We start from the raw sequence: 19,701 nt of genomic DNA, 5'->3' as shown, positions 1-19,701 counted from the left end.
AGTTTTTTTGGCTGAGTTTATTTCAGATTGTGTAATGGTTTAGGGAAGAAATCCTGTTTTTGGGAAGGGTGTAGAATGGGAAGCATTTGTGACGGAATCCAAGACTCCGCCATCATTAATACCAAGCTCTAGAAACCATCTTCCTGGGCTTTCCATGGCAGATACAGCTGATTGCAATGCTGGAATTCCGCTGCAGCAGCTGTTTGGTCCATCACTGCAAGTTATTGATGAAAACAGAGAAAGGCATGGATGTTTTGGGATGATTTCTCCTGTCTTTGGCAGGAAAACAGAAGAAGAGCAGAGATCAAACAAAAAGGTGACTTCTGGAAGCCAATTTTTGTGCATTCTTGATTCACTTTGTTAGCAAGCGTGCAGCATTGGAAGCAGGGTAAGGTCTGCAGCAAGGAGTGAGGAGCGGCAGAAGCCACTGGTAAGAGGTTTGCTCTAGATAAAGAATTAAAAAGAATTCCGTCCCGCTTCTGACTACAAACTAGGCGGTTGAAATACCAGCCAATATTTGGCTTTAACAGTAGCTTGCCTCAGCGTTGTGCACCAGGACAAGGGCAGGAGGTGTATTGGCTCACCAAACATGAAAATTCAACACCTAGAGGGTTTGCATTGCGATTTTCTTTGGCTGGAATCTCTGGGACAGCAAAGATCAAGAAAGGACAAGCAGCTCCAAACCAAGAACAAGGTCTTATATCAAACTTTCATTACCTGGTGCAGAAATTTTATTTTAGTTGTGAGATGTCCAAATAAAAGTAAGGTTCTTGAGATTGTTCGATCTTGTAATCAATTTTCTTGCAATTTATTTTAAAATTCCTCTTGTGATCAAATAGTTCCATAGGGTTCTTGAATATTTCTAGTCTTGTAAAGCTTCTAGGATCTTAATCACCTTATCTCTCGCCATCAAGTGGTATCAAAGCCCTAGGTTAGGATGCCTCCTAGGAGGAATCATCAATGTTCAAGCTCAAGAAGTCACAATGTGAATGGCAGGCATTCGGACAATTTGGATGACAATAAAAAAGAATCCAAAATAAGAAATCATGAATCAGGTATTCCAATAATCATCTAAAGAAGACGGATTCTAACATTTCCAAGAAGAAAACCAAAAAGGTGGTATCAAGACTATGGAATGAAGATGGATATTCTAGATTTTGATGGTGCATTGAATCAAAACAATTTTATTGATTGGTTGCATATTGAAAAACTTGCCTTTGATTATAAAGAAATACAACCCGAAAAACAATTCATGTGAGTGGCCATTAAATTGAGAAAGAGTGATTTCATTTTTTGGCGACAACTAAAGATTAAAAGGGTTCGAGAGGCAAAATTGTTACATGGGATAAAATGGAGTGAAAAAAAGATAAGTTTCATCATACTCCACAATTTTCAACAAAGGTAATTATTTGTAAAAGAGTATGTTGTTTAATTTAGAAATTCAATTAAAATGAGATGTAACTGAGCGTAACACCATAGCACGATTCATTAGCAATTTGCATCCCGCTTAATGTTATGCAATTGCAACAATACTAAATATTTGTTTATGTTATCAAATTGTCCTCAAGGGTTGAGAGACAACCCATCCATCAAAATTTTCCTTCAAGACCAGGACAAGAATTTCATAAAAATAGAAATGAAACTCGTGAAGGAACATAAGTTCCACCTAAAAATATTTCTTTCAATTAAACCTATGTTGAGGGTAGTGATGTAGCAAAAACAACCATTAAAAGAATCAATTCATAAAATGATTTCGATACTCAATAATCCATCACATTGCTTCCAATTGTCCCAATTCTTAGATGGTATTATTTCTTGAAGAAGCAACAATGGAAGATTAAAACAAAAAGCATCAAAAGATGAGGTCAAGCACTTATTGCAAGTTGATGAAGGGGAATTACTTGTATTCGATGAGTTCTGAGCTTCTCCATTAACAAAGAAACTGAGAGACTTCATCATAACATATTTCATACAAGCTGCACTATTTAAAAAAAAGTTGGCAATGATATTATAGATGGAGGGAGTTGTGAGAATGGTTTAATGAAATGGTAAGAAAATTAAATATTCCACGATAAGACCATCCAAACCTTACAAGCTCTCATGGGTGTAAAGGGAAATGAAATTAGGGTTGTAATGTTTAGTACAATTTTTCATTGACCAAAATAAGAAAAATTACAACATCAAGTGGAAGAGCACCATATTAAAGGCTTGATTCAAGAGAATGCTAGTCCTTATGCGATATTCGCTCTACTTATTCTAGGAAAAGATGACACGTGGTTGATGTATGTCGATAGTCAAGTGATAAACAAGATTACAACCAAACCTTGATTCTTGATACCTCAATTAGATGATCTCTTTGATCAGCTACACAAAGCATCTCTTTTTCCCAAAATGGACTTGAGTGGGTACCACCAGATGCAAATGATGTCGATAGATGAATTATAAACGACATTCAAGATATGGCATGGATTGTGCAAATGGATAGTGATGTCATTTGACCTATCCAACACACGAAGAACCTTCACGCGTCTAACGAAGAACCTTCACGCGTCAAATTTATCAGTAATTGCATTTTATAATTGTACCTTGGAAGAACATCTACACCAACTCCCTATGTATCACATCAAGAAAAATAATATGCAAATCCAAACAAATGTCGAATTTTGGCTAATAAAATTAATTTTTTTTTGGATATGTAATCTCTAGTATGGAGATTGAAATGGATGATGAGCATATTAAGGCCATTACAGATTGGCATATTCCTTTAGTCTTCTAGTAAAATTCAAACTTTCACAGCTTTATGTTTTTCTATTGAAGATTTTTAAGAACTTAATTTTGGCGCAAGCTACTTTAACCCAATTTCTTAAAGGAGATAAATACATTTGGACACCAACAACCTAATATAGTTTTGTTGAGCTTATGCAAACACTCACTAAAATTCTAATGTTAGATCTACCTAATTTTTATAGCATCTTGGAAATTGATTGTGATGCATCCAATGTGGGCATTGGTGTTGTTTTGAATCAGAGTAGGCAGCGTGTTGCTTATTTTAGTGGGAATTATATGAAGTGTGTACAAATACTTCACGTATGATAAAGAATTATATAATATCTTCCATACCTTAAGCATTGAAATCAATACCTTTAATTTGATGAGTTTATTGTATTTCGATCACGAAACTCTAAAGTACCACTGTCTTTAGTCAAAATAAACTCAAAGGCAGGCACGCTAAGTGAGTAAAATTTCTTTCATCATTTTATTATATATTAATTCATAGATCTAGTGTTCAAAAAAAAGATGTGGATGTCCATAGTCACCAACATTACCCTTTTCATACTCTTCAGTCAAAGCTTATTAATATTGAGACAATAACAGACCTTTATCATGATGACTAAAACTTTCGAAAGAAATGATAAATATGTCAAAAAAGAGATTGTCATTTTTTTTAATTTAAGATGGGGATTTTTTTTCAATCAGATCAAATATTCCATGATATTTGCTATGAAGTATTATTTTATTTGAATGCCATAAAAGTGAGCAGACAAAAAATTTTGGATGTGGTATGACTATCACATTGGTTCAAGAGAGTTTTTGCTGGCCACCCATTCAATTAGATAATGACCAAATTATTAGGGGATGTCAAGTATGACATATAGATAAGAAATTAAAAGATCAAATTACACATCCCTCTATTAATACACAAGATACCCTGGACAAATATGAGTATGAATTTCAAGATTGGACTTCCAAATACTGAGAGACGGAAAGATTCGATCATGGTAAATAAAAATCTTTTTTTTTTTTAAATGACACATTTTGTCCATTACACAAAACACACAATGCTTCCTATATTGATGATTTCTAGTTTTAAGCAAATATACACTTATATGGTATTCTAAGAACAATTACATCTAATCGCAATGTTCAATTAATAGGTCATTTTTGGAGAACCTTATGGCTTAAAGTTGAATGTCAAACTTCAATTAAGTTCTAAAAGCTAAACCGATCCCATCAATCATAGTCTAAGAAATTTATTATGGATCTTTTCAAAAAGAACAATAAACAATGGAATCATACTTTAGCTCAAGCCTAACTTGCTTATAATCGATATATTAGTCAAACCACATACAAAAGTCTTTTTGTCCCAACACCACTAAAATTAACCTAATGATCGGTATTTTTGAGTCATATTGATGATAGTAAATAAGTCAACAAATTTAAGAAACAACATCAACAAGTTCAAAATATTAATTAAAAAACTCTATCATAAATAAGCTAAGAAATCCCACAATTAAGTTTTATTTAAAGAAGGTGACCGGATAAGAATAAATCTATGAAACAAAAAAAAAAATCTTTCAAGATTGTTTGCAAATGTAAGACCAAAGGCCATTTATAAGTCATCAAGCATATTGGTAAAAATGCATATCAATTTGATTTATTGAGGGAGACAAGCATCTACACTAGTTTAACAATCCAGATCTATCACATTATTACAAACAAGAAAAATCTTACAATATCGAGGACAAGTCTCCTCCGACCCAAGGAGCATGAAATAGCTAGTTGGGGTAAGGTCCTTTTTATAATTAACTTTCTTTTAATTAGGACCTCTTTCCTTTTTTTGGAGAATAGATTTAGAAATAAGAGTTCATAATCTTAACAAAGCTGACCTATTTAAACCCCATTCCTCTTTGGTAGTTTTCAATTTTTTGGTTAAAGGTTCTTTCATGTTTCGTCCTAATTTGGGGAGGATTCTCTGTTTTTGGAAAGGTGGAGAGAGGAAGATTTTTATAGTATAGTGCGGGACTCGGCAACCATCACCAAGCTTCGGAAACCATGGACAAATCCAGTGATGGAATTCATCTACAGACGCTGCTTGGTCCATTCCAGCAACTTATTGATAAAATCAGAGGAAAGGAAAGGCTATGTTGGGGCAATTTCTCCTGTGATTTGGCAAGGAAACAGAAAAAGGATGGTGAACAGACATCAAAGGTAACTCCAGGAAACCGTTTTTCTTGCAATCTTGATTTACTTTCTTGTTTGTTCTTGCAGGTCATATGGTGTTCGAAGCAGGGAAAGATCTGTTGCAAGGATTGAAAGGGGTAAAATCTGTTTTAAAATCCTTTTGTGATCAAATAGTTTCATCGGGTTCTTGAATGTATCTAGTCCTGTAAAGCTTTTAGTAAATTGATTACTTTATCTCTCATTGTCAATTAAGCTTACTATACAGAGAAACATAACACATTCAACATCAATGATGGTTGCAAAACTCTGTACCAAAGCACCTACCAAAATTCCCCTTCATAAATCTGTCCTAGAAACATAATACATTCAACATCAATGATTTGCTAATATTGATAGTTGATATGCCTATAATATAGTTAGGTTTAAAAGAAAATACCATGCTTTTTATTCTCTCTTGTTCAAAGATAAGCTTTCAAGAGTCAGAGACAACATACGTGATAGTTGCCCTCATTAAAGCTATCCGTAATAAATAAGCATGAATGATGGTACATCCAAAGGACAAACACAAAAGAGGATAAAACTTCATATGCTTTTGCTCATATTCCAAAATAGCATATATTCATTCCAGTGTGCCCCCACATGCAAGCCGCACCAACAACAGCACCACACCCAACAGCGCACTAATGAACACACACACACAAGCAGGAACAAAAATAAAGCTCAAATGGCATGAAGTCATTCAGCAACCTATTAAGTTAGCAAAATAAGAATGAAAGCTTTCTAATCACTTCAAAAATTCTAATCAACAAAATAAGTAACAAATTAAAAAAATAATTATAAATAATAAAACAGCTTTCCAGTAAAGACCAACCTCGGCATTTGCAGATTTATCAGAGGAACCGAGCTTCCCGCAGGCAAAACACTGATGTTGCTTTAACTTGCAGTTCTTGCACAAAAAATTTTGCATAGCCTGTACAAAAGACTTTCTTTACAACTTGCAAAACAAATTATAAAAAGATATACTAATGCGGAACCATCAAGATAACTTTATAAACATATATATTTAAAAGTACCCAAATCTTTAAAATGTTACAAAACTACTTGAACAGTAGTCATGATGTTTGTTAACTATGGTATGTTTAAAATACCAATCACAATTTTCTTTTGTGAACACATACCCAAAATTTTCTATTCGAAAGGGCCATAGTTAGTAATGGAGCATCATACAAACATCAACAATAGCACGGGAATCTAAAAGAATGAAGGGGAATAAGAAACAAAGAAGACTAAATACAGACAATAATCAATTTGAGAGTATTATTATTCATTCCTACATCACCCTCAGTATACATTGTTCATCCTCATTTTGTATAATGGTACAACGCCTTTTGCTATTACATAATATACTCGAGATACCCTTACTCAATTGGGTATAGCAGAGTTTGTATTGTTGAGCATATTGGATTGATTTGGTAGTTCGAAGGGGATAGTGATGATTTTGGCAGAAGGTGAATGACTACTTTTAAGTCATGGCAATGGTATTATCACCTCCCCTTAAGTGAACAATTCCCTCTTGAATTGTGTTTTCTTGAATCTTAATAGAATCAGATAACGGCACATAAGAAGACCATTCTTTAGTAGGTTAGAACATTGACTTAAGATGAAATGTGATGCATAGCAATCACTTAATTAAGAACAAGTTCCGTTATAAAATGAGGATCGGTTCTAATATGTTCTGTGAAAGCATAAAGTATTGGGTTATTTATAAGTACCATAGCCAAAATATTGTCACAAAATGTAAGGAGGTAGACTCATCAAAAGGAGTGCACAAATCCTCTAAACGTCCAAGCCAATGATATCAATGGGAGTTATAAGAGCTTGATAATAAATTTTAGAGGAAGATATTGCAACAATGAACTATTTTTTCAAAATACAAGAACTGAGTTTTTTCTGAGATATGCACAATAACTCATTATAGATTTTCGATCAAGACGGTCACCAGCCCAGTTCCATCAGTGTAAGTATGAAGTTTAAGATCACCCTTCGCAAATAGAAGGCCATATTGTATTGTGCCTTTCACATAGCAAAGAATTCCAAGACCCCATCTAGTGGCTGATGCCTTCTTTAGCAGACACAATTCATAGCAAATGTTATATCCAAACTAGTGATGGCCAGATATCGCAGTGATTTAACTCATTGCCAATAGAATTTAGGATTAGAGAATGGCTGCTACTATGTGGTGTCTATGGAGGAAGAAGAAGCAAGTGGTGTAGCAGCTGGTTTGCAATTTCACATCCTAGTCTTTTCCAACAGTTACATTCATGTGCATAGTTTGCCGGAAGTGAGGTCCAGTGGGCTGTCTAGTTATCTGTATGCCAAGAAGTATGAGTGGTCCCAATGACCGCATATAGAAGTATAGAACCATTCACTATGGTTGTGAAGAAGATTAGAAATGGCAGCAAAGTACTGACTTGAAAGAAGAATGTCATCAACGTAGATGAGGATATACACTTGGGTATCTTGATAATGATAGATCAATAGGAAGGATTAGCATCACTCAACTCAAATTCTTGTTGCAATAAGTGAGAAGAGAGTGTAGCAAATCATTGTTGATTAGCTTACTGGAGATCATAAATAGCCTTTTTAAGAATGCAAACATAATAGAGAAATTGTGGTCCTGAAAAATCTTGGGGCAGCGGCATGCACATGATTAAGATGACCCAAAATTAAGGCACTGAATACATCCAACTACAGAACTTCCCGGTTTTGTTGATTAGCAATGCTATAAAGTATTCAAATTGTTGGCACTTTTGCACGAGGGCTAAAAGTTTCATTAAAGTTCACACCATGTTCCTGCTTAGATCCTTGAGCCACTAAGCAAACTTCGCATCTAGCAGCAGTTCCATCAAAATGAAGTTTTATTTTGAACAGCCATTTACTACCAAGGATGATCAAACTAGATGGGGAAGGAACAAAGGTCCAACTGTCTTGTGATTGAAGAGAATAAAATTCTTGTGACATGAATTGTCGCCAATGAGAAATTTTACTGGCAGCAATATAACAAGCAGGGTTCATCAGGGTGTCAATAACATGCAACAAATCAAGAGGCTATTTAGGTTTGAGTGATCCTACCTTTGAACGAGTAACCGTGAGATGAATGGAAGGATTAGCTATTGGATGTAATGAAGACAGAGACAGGGGTATACATAATGCAAATGACTAATGTAAGAAGAAGAGTTTAATGAAGTCTGTGGTGAGCGAGGAGTTGAACGTGGAAGACAAGGTTTTGATGTGGGGATTGCAATAGTGGCCTATGAAGATGAAATGTTGAAGAAGGAACTAGTAGATGAGGACTAGATGCAGAAGGCATATTTTTCAGAAGTGAAGGGGTTGGAGGATGTATAGACTTCTGTTGTCATCAAAAAACATATGACGTGAAGCATAAATTTTGTCTATGATAGGATCAAGGGATTTATAGCCTTTAAAATGCGGGTGTATATCCTAGAAAAAAAAAACAATTAACTGACTAAGTTATGAGAGGAGTGGTATTGAAGCCATGGGTGGCACTTGTAGTTGTTGGATTTAAGGTGTGGGTATTTAGTTGGTTTGTAAAAGAATAATAGATAGGAACAGACCAATTTGTGGTTTTTGTATAGTAATCTATCGACAATATGAACAACTATGAGGAAGGCATCAACCCATAGGGTATGAGGTAAACTTCTTCAAAGAGAAATAATTTTATAGTTTCGATAAGATTGTTGTGTTTATGTCAACAACTCTATTATATTCAGGAATATCGGAGCAACTTAAATGATGAGTGATACTCCAAATGGATAAAAGACTTTGTAAAAACTTACATGTGGTCATTGTTTTAGAATAGTTTAAAATTATTGTTTGCATCAAATAAATCTAACAAAAGTGAGAATGATCATCAATGAAAACTACATAATAACGAAAGCCTTGAGTATATGAGATTGGACAAAGTCCCCAAACATTAGAGTGAATAAGTTCAAGAGGCCATATGTATTGCTAGAAGATAAATTAAAAATAGGTTTGTAAGACTGTGCTAAACGAAATGAATTACATGTATTTGTACTATTGGAATAAGAAGAGAGGGAAATGACCATGATACCGTAGACAAAGTGGCATCATTAGGATGACAACGATGAAGGATTTCAGCTTTGGAGTTGGCACACAGCAAAACAGTAGAATGTAGTTGAGAAGATGAAGAGCTAGAGGAATTAATAGGATACAGTCCATCATGAAAAGATCCTTTAAGTATGAATTGATTGGTCTTAAGTCAGTGATTTGAAAACCGAATTTGTCAAAAAAAAAAAATGTCTGTCACAATTTTATGAACTGATAGCACATTATAGGTTATTTGAGAAACTTGAAGGAGATTTGGTAGAAGCAACTTACTATTGTGGATGGGAAGAATAATGTCACCAATATGTGTAATTGTAGTGGATTGCCCATTACCAACAAACATTTGATCACTAAACGAATATGGTGCGGAAGAGCTCATATAATGAGAGTTGGCAATAAGGTGCATTATAGCACCTGAGTACACATACTAATCAGCATTTGGCTATGGCCAGGCGACAAAAAGAGTCCACATGCAACTAGAGGAATTTGGTTTCAGATGATTAGACTCATTAAGAAGAAATTCCTTCGGACATGATATGAAAGTATGAAACCAATGAGGTAGCCTTTAAATTCAATAGCACATAAGAATTTTAGAATTTGAACCCACCAAATGTGATAGTTGTAGACAGTTAATTGAATGGGGGTAATGTTATTGATATTGGGCATCAAGAACTTGAGTTGGAGAGGAATACTAATCTCCTCCATTGCAACCTCAGTATTTTCTAAAGGATTCAACAAAGAGATTACAGAATGATCCATAAGACAACGGAAGCTGAAATGTTGGAGACAACTAAATCAAAGGAGAGAAGACAAGGACATGCCAAAAGGCTATTGATCTGATACCATGTTGGAAAAATTGATGATGAAGAAGAAGAAATTGAGAAGACTAAAGACAAATTAATTAATTTGAGACTAATTTCATTAATAGTTGTATCACCATCTGTATACACTATTCATCCTCATTTTGTAAATTGGTAAAACACTTTTTGCGATTGAATAAAATACCTGATATAGCCTCATTCAGTTGCATATAACAGAACTTGTTTTGCTTGGACATATGAGATTGATTGGTGGTTTAAAGGGAATGACAATGATTTTGTCGAAAGTTGAACGGCTGCTTGAAGTCATGGTATTGGCATTGTTATCAAGGGTGGCTAAAAAGAGTGATAACTTATGAAAATCAAATTTTTTGAGAGGCAAGATAATTGCAATAAGAATAAGCAAAAGTACCAGATCCATGAAGAGAAAAATGAGTTGATCTTAACCTGTTTCTTCAAATCATCTTCTTGAAGTAAGGTGATGGCATATTCCCATTGTCATGAATCAAATCCCATTAAAAAGTACCCGCCTATCTACCCTCTACAGCCACTTACACTATTCCCATTGTCATGAATCAAATCCCATGGTAAAGAAGAAGTGATGAAATCAAAAAAACACAATTAAGATTGCAAGCAGTTTGGTTCAGAGCTTTAGGTTGTGAGTCTTCCTTTCTTTTTAAAAAATTAAAAAAAAAGGATAGTCAAATCAATCAACATGCCGAAGTTCCAATTCAAGAGGAAGCTCTCCCATCAAATATAATGCATTTGGAATATCAAGGAAGCTCTTTCATTCAACCTAAGTTTACAACGTCGTCATCCTTATTTTCCATCCAAGGCATTCTCATCAGGAGATGAGATCTCTCAACCGGAGGAGAATTGATGTAAGCAAACCGTACCCCACCCTCTCCTCCTTTTGTGTTTGGGCTGATTTGGGTTTGACTGGGGGCGGTTGGCTGTTGTCTGCTTGGTGGTTGTTCAGTTTCTGTGGCTTTCCCGGTTCCCCTGGCCTTGGTTGTTCGGTTTCTGTGGTTGTTTCCTTGATTTCCTGGATCCCTGGGCTTTGGTTGTTCGGGTCCTGTTGGTGTCCCTGGGTTGTGGCTGTTCGGGTGGGCTTCCGTCATGCCTTAATGCTGCATTTTTCTTCCCCTTTTGGGCGGCTGTAGGGGGCGGCTGGCCTCCTTTTCTTTATTTATAGGGGTTGTTTGTGGCTGTTTTAGAGGAGTTTTTTGGAGAGAAAATATTTGGAATATAGAAAGTTGAAACGGAAGGCTAGGATTTGATGTGGAAAGAAATTCAAATGGCTTTTATAATAGATAGTATAGATTGAGTGATAATGTAAAAAAATTATCACAATGATCATCATCATAAACAACATCACTAATAGCCTAATCTAACCTATTCAAGGGTACAATAGCAAACTGTGAAGATTAAATTTTGAATATGTAAATATATGTTTAGTTCTATATGTGTAATAACCCCATAAGAAAAATGAAAAAGGAACTCAAATATTATTGTTGCAACTTGTATAATACCTCAACTTGAACCCTCGTGAGGCCAAGCGATGCACAATCTGAATCTGCTCCAGCTCTCCTAGTTGCATGGAAGGACCTCAAGCATCTTCCTTCACAGCTATAAGAGCAATATAACAAAATGCTCATAAACCCAACAAAAAAAAAGCCTTACAGACATAATAAAGCATGTGATGTTATTATGATGTTTGGCTCCACATAAAGCATTTATATGAATAACTTGATTTTGACATTGTGAATCCTAATTGATGCAAGAAAAAGCTAAGGTTCATGATTTCCTCAGTAGCTCAAATCCTTTGAAATGAAATGCAATGCCAAATAAATGAAAATATGTAATTCTAATTACGCTACTAATGAAGATGTGAAAAATCTATTGCGAATCAATAAAATATAAGCATGCAAGTATCTGAGAGAAAGCAAATTGATAATATAATCAATTACTTATAAACCTGGTTATTTCAGAAAAAAATTATAACACAAATAAGTTTGTATCACTAATAGATATCCAAAGAGAAATTAAAACAAAAAACCTAGATTACATATTAGAACAATAGAAAATTTAAAGATTATGCAAAACACTGATAAACATAGAAAAAGAAAAAAATGAATAGACCTAATCTCTTAGTCAATCAATACTATGTAAAGAAGAATGAAGCGAAGGAACAAAAAAAGAACTAGATAATTAAGCCTCACACATACTCAAGGGCAATTGCAGACCACAAGAGGCTTGAAAAGTAAAAGAACAGCACATCCAAGATAAATTGATTTCATTCAACAGCCCAAAGTATCCACAAAATTTTAGACATAGCATATTTATTCAATAGTGGGTACTGTGGAAAATAACAAAACAAAAATACAAATATATATTAAACTTTTGGTCCATCAATCACAATTGACCGTAAGGAACCATCACTACCAATATACCTACATTAGACCTATTATGTGGTACATTGGCCCCAACAAATCATATGAAACCAAAACTGAGACTAGCTTTTTGTTCATAAGATACAAGGGTTCTCATCATACTTACAATAGTCAAATATAAAATGCATTAGAGATATTGCAATTTACATTTTCTTCTAGAATCTAATACGATGACAGTTGTTTCTGCTACGATCATATGCTCTTCTCAATCATGAGTAATAATTAGAACATAATTGACATTAATAAGAATCATAAGGAATAGTCAATATTAAAACTTCGATTATAAAATGCAAAAAATTATGAGCTATGAAAACTAATGACCTGCTAATATAATAGATGGAAAGCAAATTGAAAAACATAAACACAAAGCAAGTTTGCAATCTCCTTATCAACTAAACACTATGAGCTCCCAACTAAATATTCCTCAACTAAAAAAAATTTAAGTTAAGTGTTGCATAGATGAGGATGCTCAAGTGGATGAGTGGCTTTACTCTTAGAGACAGGACATGAAACGAGCATATACATGAAAAAGTTGGAGTAGCTTCAGTGGAAGATTAGATTAGAGAGAGTCGCCTTAGATGGTTTGGTCACATAAAACGGCGGCTTTCCAATGATCTGATTAGGAGGGTAAATGTATTAGACATAGCTGTCAATGGCGCAAAATAGCGCGCGCCATGGCGTACGGCGCGGCGCGGCGCACCTACGGCGCCATGTTCATGGTGAGACGCATGTGTTTAAAATAGCGCGCGCTATTTGCGCCACATGTGAGCCATGGCGCATTGCGCACGGCGCAAAATAGCGCGCCAAATTGTTTTTAAATTTTGGTATACTTATGAATATTTTTTATACCGCTCGGTACGGCTAGTTACATTCTCTGTACCGCTCGGTACAGCTCGGTACAACTAGGTACACGCTCGGTACCGCTAGGTACACGCTCAGTATCGCTAAGTACATGCATGATACCGCTCGGTACCGCTCAGTACATGCTCAATATTGCTCGGTACATGCTTTGTACCACTCGGTACCGCTCAGTACAACTAGGTACACACTCGGTACCGCTCGATACATGCATGATACCGCTCGCTAAGTACATGCATGATACCGCTCGGTGCCGCTCCCTAATTTCCATACAAACGAACTTCAAAATTTCTCTTACAAAAAAAAATTTGTTAAGAAAAGTAGAGATAGACCTATAAAGGTCGAACCCCGCCAGGGAGCAGCGCCCCCTTGGACCCCCGGCAGCCCCCATATTATGTTTCTTGGACAATATTATGTTTCTTTTATCTAAATTTGTTTGTTTTTAGGTGATCATAAAATGTCAGATTCAGTTCTTATAGGATTATTAAGTAGCGGTACCGAGGGTGATGAAGAGGATTATGAAATCTTTTATTATTATGATAGCTTGTCTTTCATTTTTAATAATATTTCATATTCATGCTTATTATTTTATAATTTTTTATATAACTTGCGTCATGTTCAAAATAGCGCGCGCCGCGCCGTGCGCTATGCGTCATGGCTCCAAATGGACCTTTGCGCCATGGTGCGCCATTCGCCGTTAACAGGTATGGTATTAGATTTGGTTTATGTTAAGAAAAAGTAGAGATAGACCTATAAAGACTTGGTTAGAAAATATTAGAAATGACCTTTCTTTATTAAATTTAAATGAGAATTTGATTCTTAAGAAGACACAATGGAGAAAAAGGATTCATGTAGCCGACCCCATATAGTGGGATAAAGGCTTGATGTTGTTGTTGAAAAGAATTTGATCCAATATAATGTTGGCACATATAGCCTTTTAGAACCTTGGGATATATTTGTAGTAGCTCCTATATATATAAACATGAATCATCACCTAAACTTATGTTCTTCCACTTATTTACCTATTATGCATCTCCAACTAACATTATTATTACCTTCTGTAATAATATTAATTTATTAACTTCTTTGCATTATGCATATCACATAATATCATCTTGCAAATCTCCTAATACTTTCTTGCATACATTGAAATCGCTGCTAAATTCTAGCCGGTCACACAATATAACAAATCACCCAAAATACATTAATCACTCCAATTTACTCGTCCACTTGAAAATAACAAATAAAAAGAAAGTTTCATTGTCATTCCCTACACAATAATTGATGGAGAAAGCTCATGAATGCAACATCTATTCCTTATAATTATTTTAGTCAAACCTTAAGGCCCAGGAATTTAGAGGTTGTTTGGTATGCAGGATTAGTAGGGTAAAATAATGTAATTACCTGCATTTCTTAAATTAAGGTGTTTGATTATTTTTGAGCGGAATAGAAGAAAGTAGTCGGATGCATTAGCCGTGTATTAGCGGAGGCCAATCCTGTGATTTCAAAATCCGCTCAATTTGAGCGAGTTACAAATTCTCTCGCGCGATAACTAGCCTCGTGCGATGATGTCGCGGAAGCTGAGCGTATAAGTTCCCTCTTCTTCTCCATTCTTCCCACTCTCCCCAGCTCTCTAGTCTGAATCCCCCAACAGTTGTTGTCTCTCTATCTAGAAGCCGATGACGCCTCTCCGCTCGCCTTTTCCTCCCGCCCTCTTCTTCCACCACTTCCAATAGCGACAGGAAGCTACTCCCGGTTCTTCTCTACTACCATGGCGGCGCCTTCTATGTCATGAGCTCCGCCTCCGCCGTCTACCACAACTACCTCAACTCCCTCACTGCCAAGGTTGACGTCCTTACTCTGTCAGTTAACTACCACCTCGCACCCAAGAACCCGCTCCCCGCTGCCTATGACGACTCCTGGGAGGCGCTTCGCTAGGTAGTTGACGACACAGATCCTTGGTTGTCGGATTTTGGGAATTTGGGCAACATTATTCTAGCAGGCAACAGCGTCGGGGGAAACATTTCGCACAACTTGGGTTTGTTGCTTGGAAGTGCTGGGATGAAGGTGGAGGGGCTGGTTTTGATACATTCTTCTGGTTCTCAAGTTTATGCTGTTTGTGTCATATATCCATGTAAGAAGAGCGTAGAAAGCTATGAAACATATGGGATTAACAGAGTTACTAAAGCTCTTCAACTATCAAATAAAAAAATGTCTGCTTGATTTCATCTGTCAAATTAAAATGTTTCTCAATCTCTTATATATCTTTGTTTAATTTGAATCATTTGGCTTTCAATTGTTTAAGATTTTGGAAAGTGATAGGGATAAATGTTCGTATTTTGATGAGATCTCCGGTCAGTCCATAAGGCGGGTGAGTAGGAATGGTGAAGGATGGGAGTTCCATTGAAGAGAAGTGGAGAATTATCTCAGGAAGGGGAAGATGATTGTTTATTAATTAATTCCTTTTGATCTAATGATTTACCAACCACTGATTTAGTATATCTTTACTCGTAACAAGATGATTGCAAGTGTTCTTCATTATATATTCTGAACCATCTATTAAATAAGAATGAGTGTGCCCCGCACTCCAAATAGCTAAATTAATCAAAGTTAGATGCTGAAATGGTTTGTTAATCTATTTCTGAAGTAGCTGTTGTGATTGAATGGGTTATAATTTCCATGGGTCTTCTTATATTTCATTGTTGCTTAAATCATTTTTTTTATTGTAAAGAAAGATTCATAATTGATGGTGTTTGTTCATCTATTTTATCCTTTTTTAGTGTATATTGTTGAAGGTAACATGAAAGGGCTTTTAACAATGAAGCTGGAGACATTCAAGGGAATTTTTTTATTCTGTAATGACATTCAAGTGAATTTAAAACATTTAATAATTCAGTTAGCTTACATTATATGAAGAAGAGCATGACTCTATTTTTTGAGTTCTTTTGAAAGCAGTGGAGGGAGATCATCCTTGCCAAAACTACAAGACGGGAATTCTATAATTTTATAGTGCTCCTCATCTTCTTGCGCATTAAATCTATTTGCTTTCTTCATCGCATAGATATATGATCCATTATAAGCTGATAAGAAGACTGGTGTTCCTATCCTTGCAGACAGTTTAATCTGATTTATAACATGTGTATGTACAATAGAGTTCTTGTTCAATGACAAATGGTATATAACTAATACAATTCATTTCTTTTTATTTTGCTTTTCATTTAATCTTCATTATTTCATATCCATAAGCATTTCATCTCATGCACAAAGCAGTGAAAAAGTATGGATAAGCAACCTTATAAATTTGTACTTATCTTTTGATACTAAAATAAAATTCTTGGTAACTTTGTACTTATCTTTTTATAAAATAGTATTTCATCTTTTTTAGTAGTTGCAGCTAGCTCCAAATTTATTCATGCTGCTTCTGAAAAATATTTATCATATTTTCTGTAAGGGAGAATGAATTTGTCACAAACAGAGATGAACGGTAATTAGAAGCCCAAGAGGAAAATTTTTTTATGAAGCTTAAAAGCTGAGTGGATAACTGGATTACTTATTATCTTTTGTTTTTTAATTGTACTTTTTTTTGTTAATGTTGTTTACATGTTATGAATGAGAATCATGTAATTTATTCGAAAACAATTGCTTTTTATCGCTAAATTTAAGAAAGAAATCAGTTTAAAAATTTTATTTTCTGCAAATTATTTTGTAAAAACATTAATTTAAAAATAAAATTTTAAATTTTAAATGAATTTAAAATTAAATTTCTCTCTATCACAAATATATTTTCGTCTATAGTAGCACACTGCTAAATTAATACACAAAAAAAATTATATCTTATAATAAAAACAAATTATAATAAGATCGTGCAATAAATGAATAGATTGATTTTATTTTATAACATCAAATACTATTCATTATTATAAATACATTGCTTTTATAAATATACTAGTTTTAATAATAAAATAAATTATTAAAAAAAATGCTTTTACTTTTAACCTAACCAAACAAAGGAAACAATTCTCGTGCGTTTATTTTGCAGACAACCAAACAGGCTCAAAGTATTCGGAATGCACTACATTTACTTTACATTTCATTAACTTTACACTACATTTTCTTTTCAGGCAACCAAATAGCCCCTTAATCTTAGTATAACTTGGCAACATGCAAAGCTCCACCATTCTGCTGAATGGATTACCTACAATATAAAAACTTTAACCATATTTTGAAGGTCTAGCACACAGATTTTTCTATGTTCTATTTCGTATGGGTTAAAAACTATATATACTAATGTTATGCCATCTATTCTTTCCAAAGTGACAATTGGGACAATATGGATCCACACGTCACATTTTAATTAGAACAAAAGTTACAATCCTCATTAATAGAAATGTCCTTGTTCAATTGGGCATATAGACTGTTGGTGGAATTGCCCCTAACCTCCACAGTGGAGTTTTTGGGTCCTATTCCAATAAAAAAAGTGCCTTAGCTCTTCAAATATAGCCTACAACACCACCCACATGCAATTCTACAATGAGGAAATTTCAGACAAAAATCAAAATGTGATTGCATGAGTTTCCATAAATGTATAACCATATGCATGCAAAAGTCTACTAGTATTATGATTAGGCAAGCTACTCATTAATACATCAAAAATATTTCCATAATCCAAACCCTCAACCCATCATGGTAAGTGCCATTATACTTAAGCTTTTGATAATCCTCCTGTGAGAAGTAGCTAATAGATGAAAGTTCCTAGTCGCATGAATATTTCATTGGTTTAGCCCACTCATGATTTACTTCAACTTAATGTATTGTCAAAAAACACAGCCTCTAGAAACAATAAATCACAAAATCACATACAAAGTAACATTGATGCAATTCTTTAATTTAAAAAGAATTTTCTTTACACAAAACATCAAAAGTTCTTTTAAAATGTGGAAGTAGATCTTCTACATGAATATTATGTATAAAAAAAATCATCAAAATAAATGACCAAATGATTACTGATAACAATACAACAAAGTTGATTCATAACTATATTAAAATTATACTGTATCAATTAATCCCGATGGCATAGCATATCAATTGGAATGTTCGCCCTTCTTTTTAAATGTAGTTTCCCAGCAATCTCTCTCACTCACACACAAGTAATCACTTTGAAGATATCTCTTGAAAAAACTAAAACCCGAAACATCATGTTAGACATGTAACCAAATCTAAGGGTATAAAAACTAAACTTGAAAGTGATTGCTTGATTATATAACTATCAACACATGTATCAACGTCCTTAGTAGTATAAAGGTTGAAATTGCATGACTAAAGCTCTCCCTCTCTCTCTCTCTAATGGCCCCATATTTAAGCAACTCATCTATTTGGATTTTTAACTATAAAATATTTAATCAAGTTTAGTAAATTAAGAAAATGAACCTAGCAGGCTTGAGTTAGATCTATGGCAGCTAAATGATTCTATAATAGGTAATTCCAAAGAAATTTTACAAGATATAGCTCGTAAAATTAGAAAAAAACTACCTTAGCATCAAAAAAATATATTCGTTGAACTAACAATCCCCTCTTTCACACTCAATGCAATTAGAGCATGGAGTAACTTTTTTTTTTTCAAGCTTTCTTGGTCAAATGGATGATGATTAAAAACGTGTACAAAAATTCTTCGCTCTTTAAGAGCACTAAACTCCTTGATAAAATGCATTGAGGAATCCTTAGGTTTAGTACTATTTAAATGATCCTCATTCCATTGTGTTAGCTTTATCAAGAAATGTGTAAAACCTAGATTAAATATGAATGGCGGATCTAATATATTCTATGCAGGCAACATCTAGATGAAAGCATCATAATAAATTTTACAAGATATAGCTCATAAAATTAGAAAAAACTATCTTAGCATCAACAAAAATATTCATTGAACTAACAATCTCCACTTTCACACTCAATGCAATTAGAGCATGGAGTAACCTTTTTTTTTTCTAGCTTTCTTTGTCAAATGGATGATGATTAAAAATGTGTACAAAACTCTTTGCTCTTTAAGAGCACTAAACTCCTTGATAAAATGCATTGAGGTATCCTTAGGCTTAGTACCTTCTTAAATGATCCTCTTTCCATTGTGTTAGCTTTATCAAAAAAATGTGTAAAACCTAGATTAAATAACATTTAATCTATATATATATATATATATATATATATATATATATATATATATTGGGGAGAGAGAGAGAGAGAGAGAGAGCAAGTTGAACTAGCACAGGGCACTTTTTTTACCGCTGACAGTTTAGTTTAATTCATCCACTAATTAGCAAGATGTACTACAACCAGCCTTTTTAAGTGGCTGACCTTATAGTTTAAGGTACTTGAATAACTTTGTAAGTTGAACGTAAGGTTAAAGAGTAACTTTCATAAGCATTTATATAGCTTAACTATCAATAATGAGCTTGCATGCTTTTCTCTCCATT

General features: G+C 34.4%; 1 protein-coding gene across 2 annotated transcripts in view; it reads right to left on the bottom strand.

The window, feature by feature from the left end:
* The window catches only part of LOC110100104 (protein ENHANCED DOWNY MILDEW 2), a gene marked incomplete at its 3' end in the record, with an annotated part of 44,782 nt that overhangs the window by 9,306 nt on the left and 15,775 nt on the right, over positions 1 to 19,701 (bottom strand). For both annotated transcript variants that reach the window (XM_028700478.1, XM_028700479.1), the window contains 2 exon segments: positions 5,834 to 5,932; positions 11,459 to 11,555. In XM_028700478.1, coding sequence (XP_028556311.1) covers positions 5,834 to 5,932; positions 11,459 to 11,555 — 196 coding nt within the window.

This window comes from Dendrobium catenatum, unplaced genomic scaffold, assembly GCF_001605985.2.
Source record: "Dendrobium catenatum unplaced genomic scaffold, ASM160598v2 fragScaff_scaffold_1530, whole genome shotgun sequence".
Classification (NCBI taxonomy): domain Eukaryota; kingdom Viridiplantae; phylum Streptophyta; class Magnoliopsida; order Asparagales; family Orchidaceae; genus Dendrobium; species Dendrobium catenatum.
The sequence above is the reverse complement of the archived record's forward strand: the minus strand, read 5'-3'. Positions and strand labels throughout refer to the sequence as shown.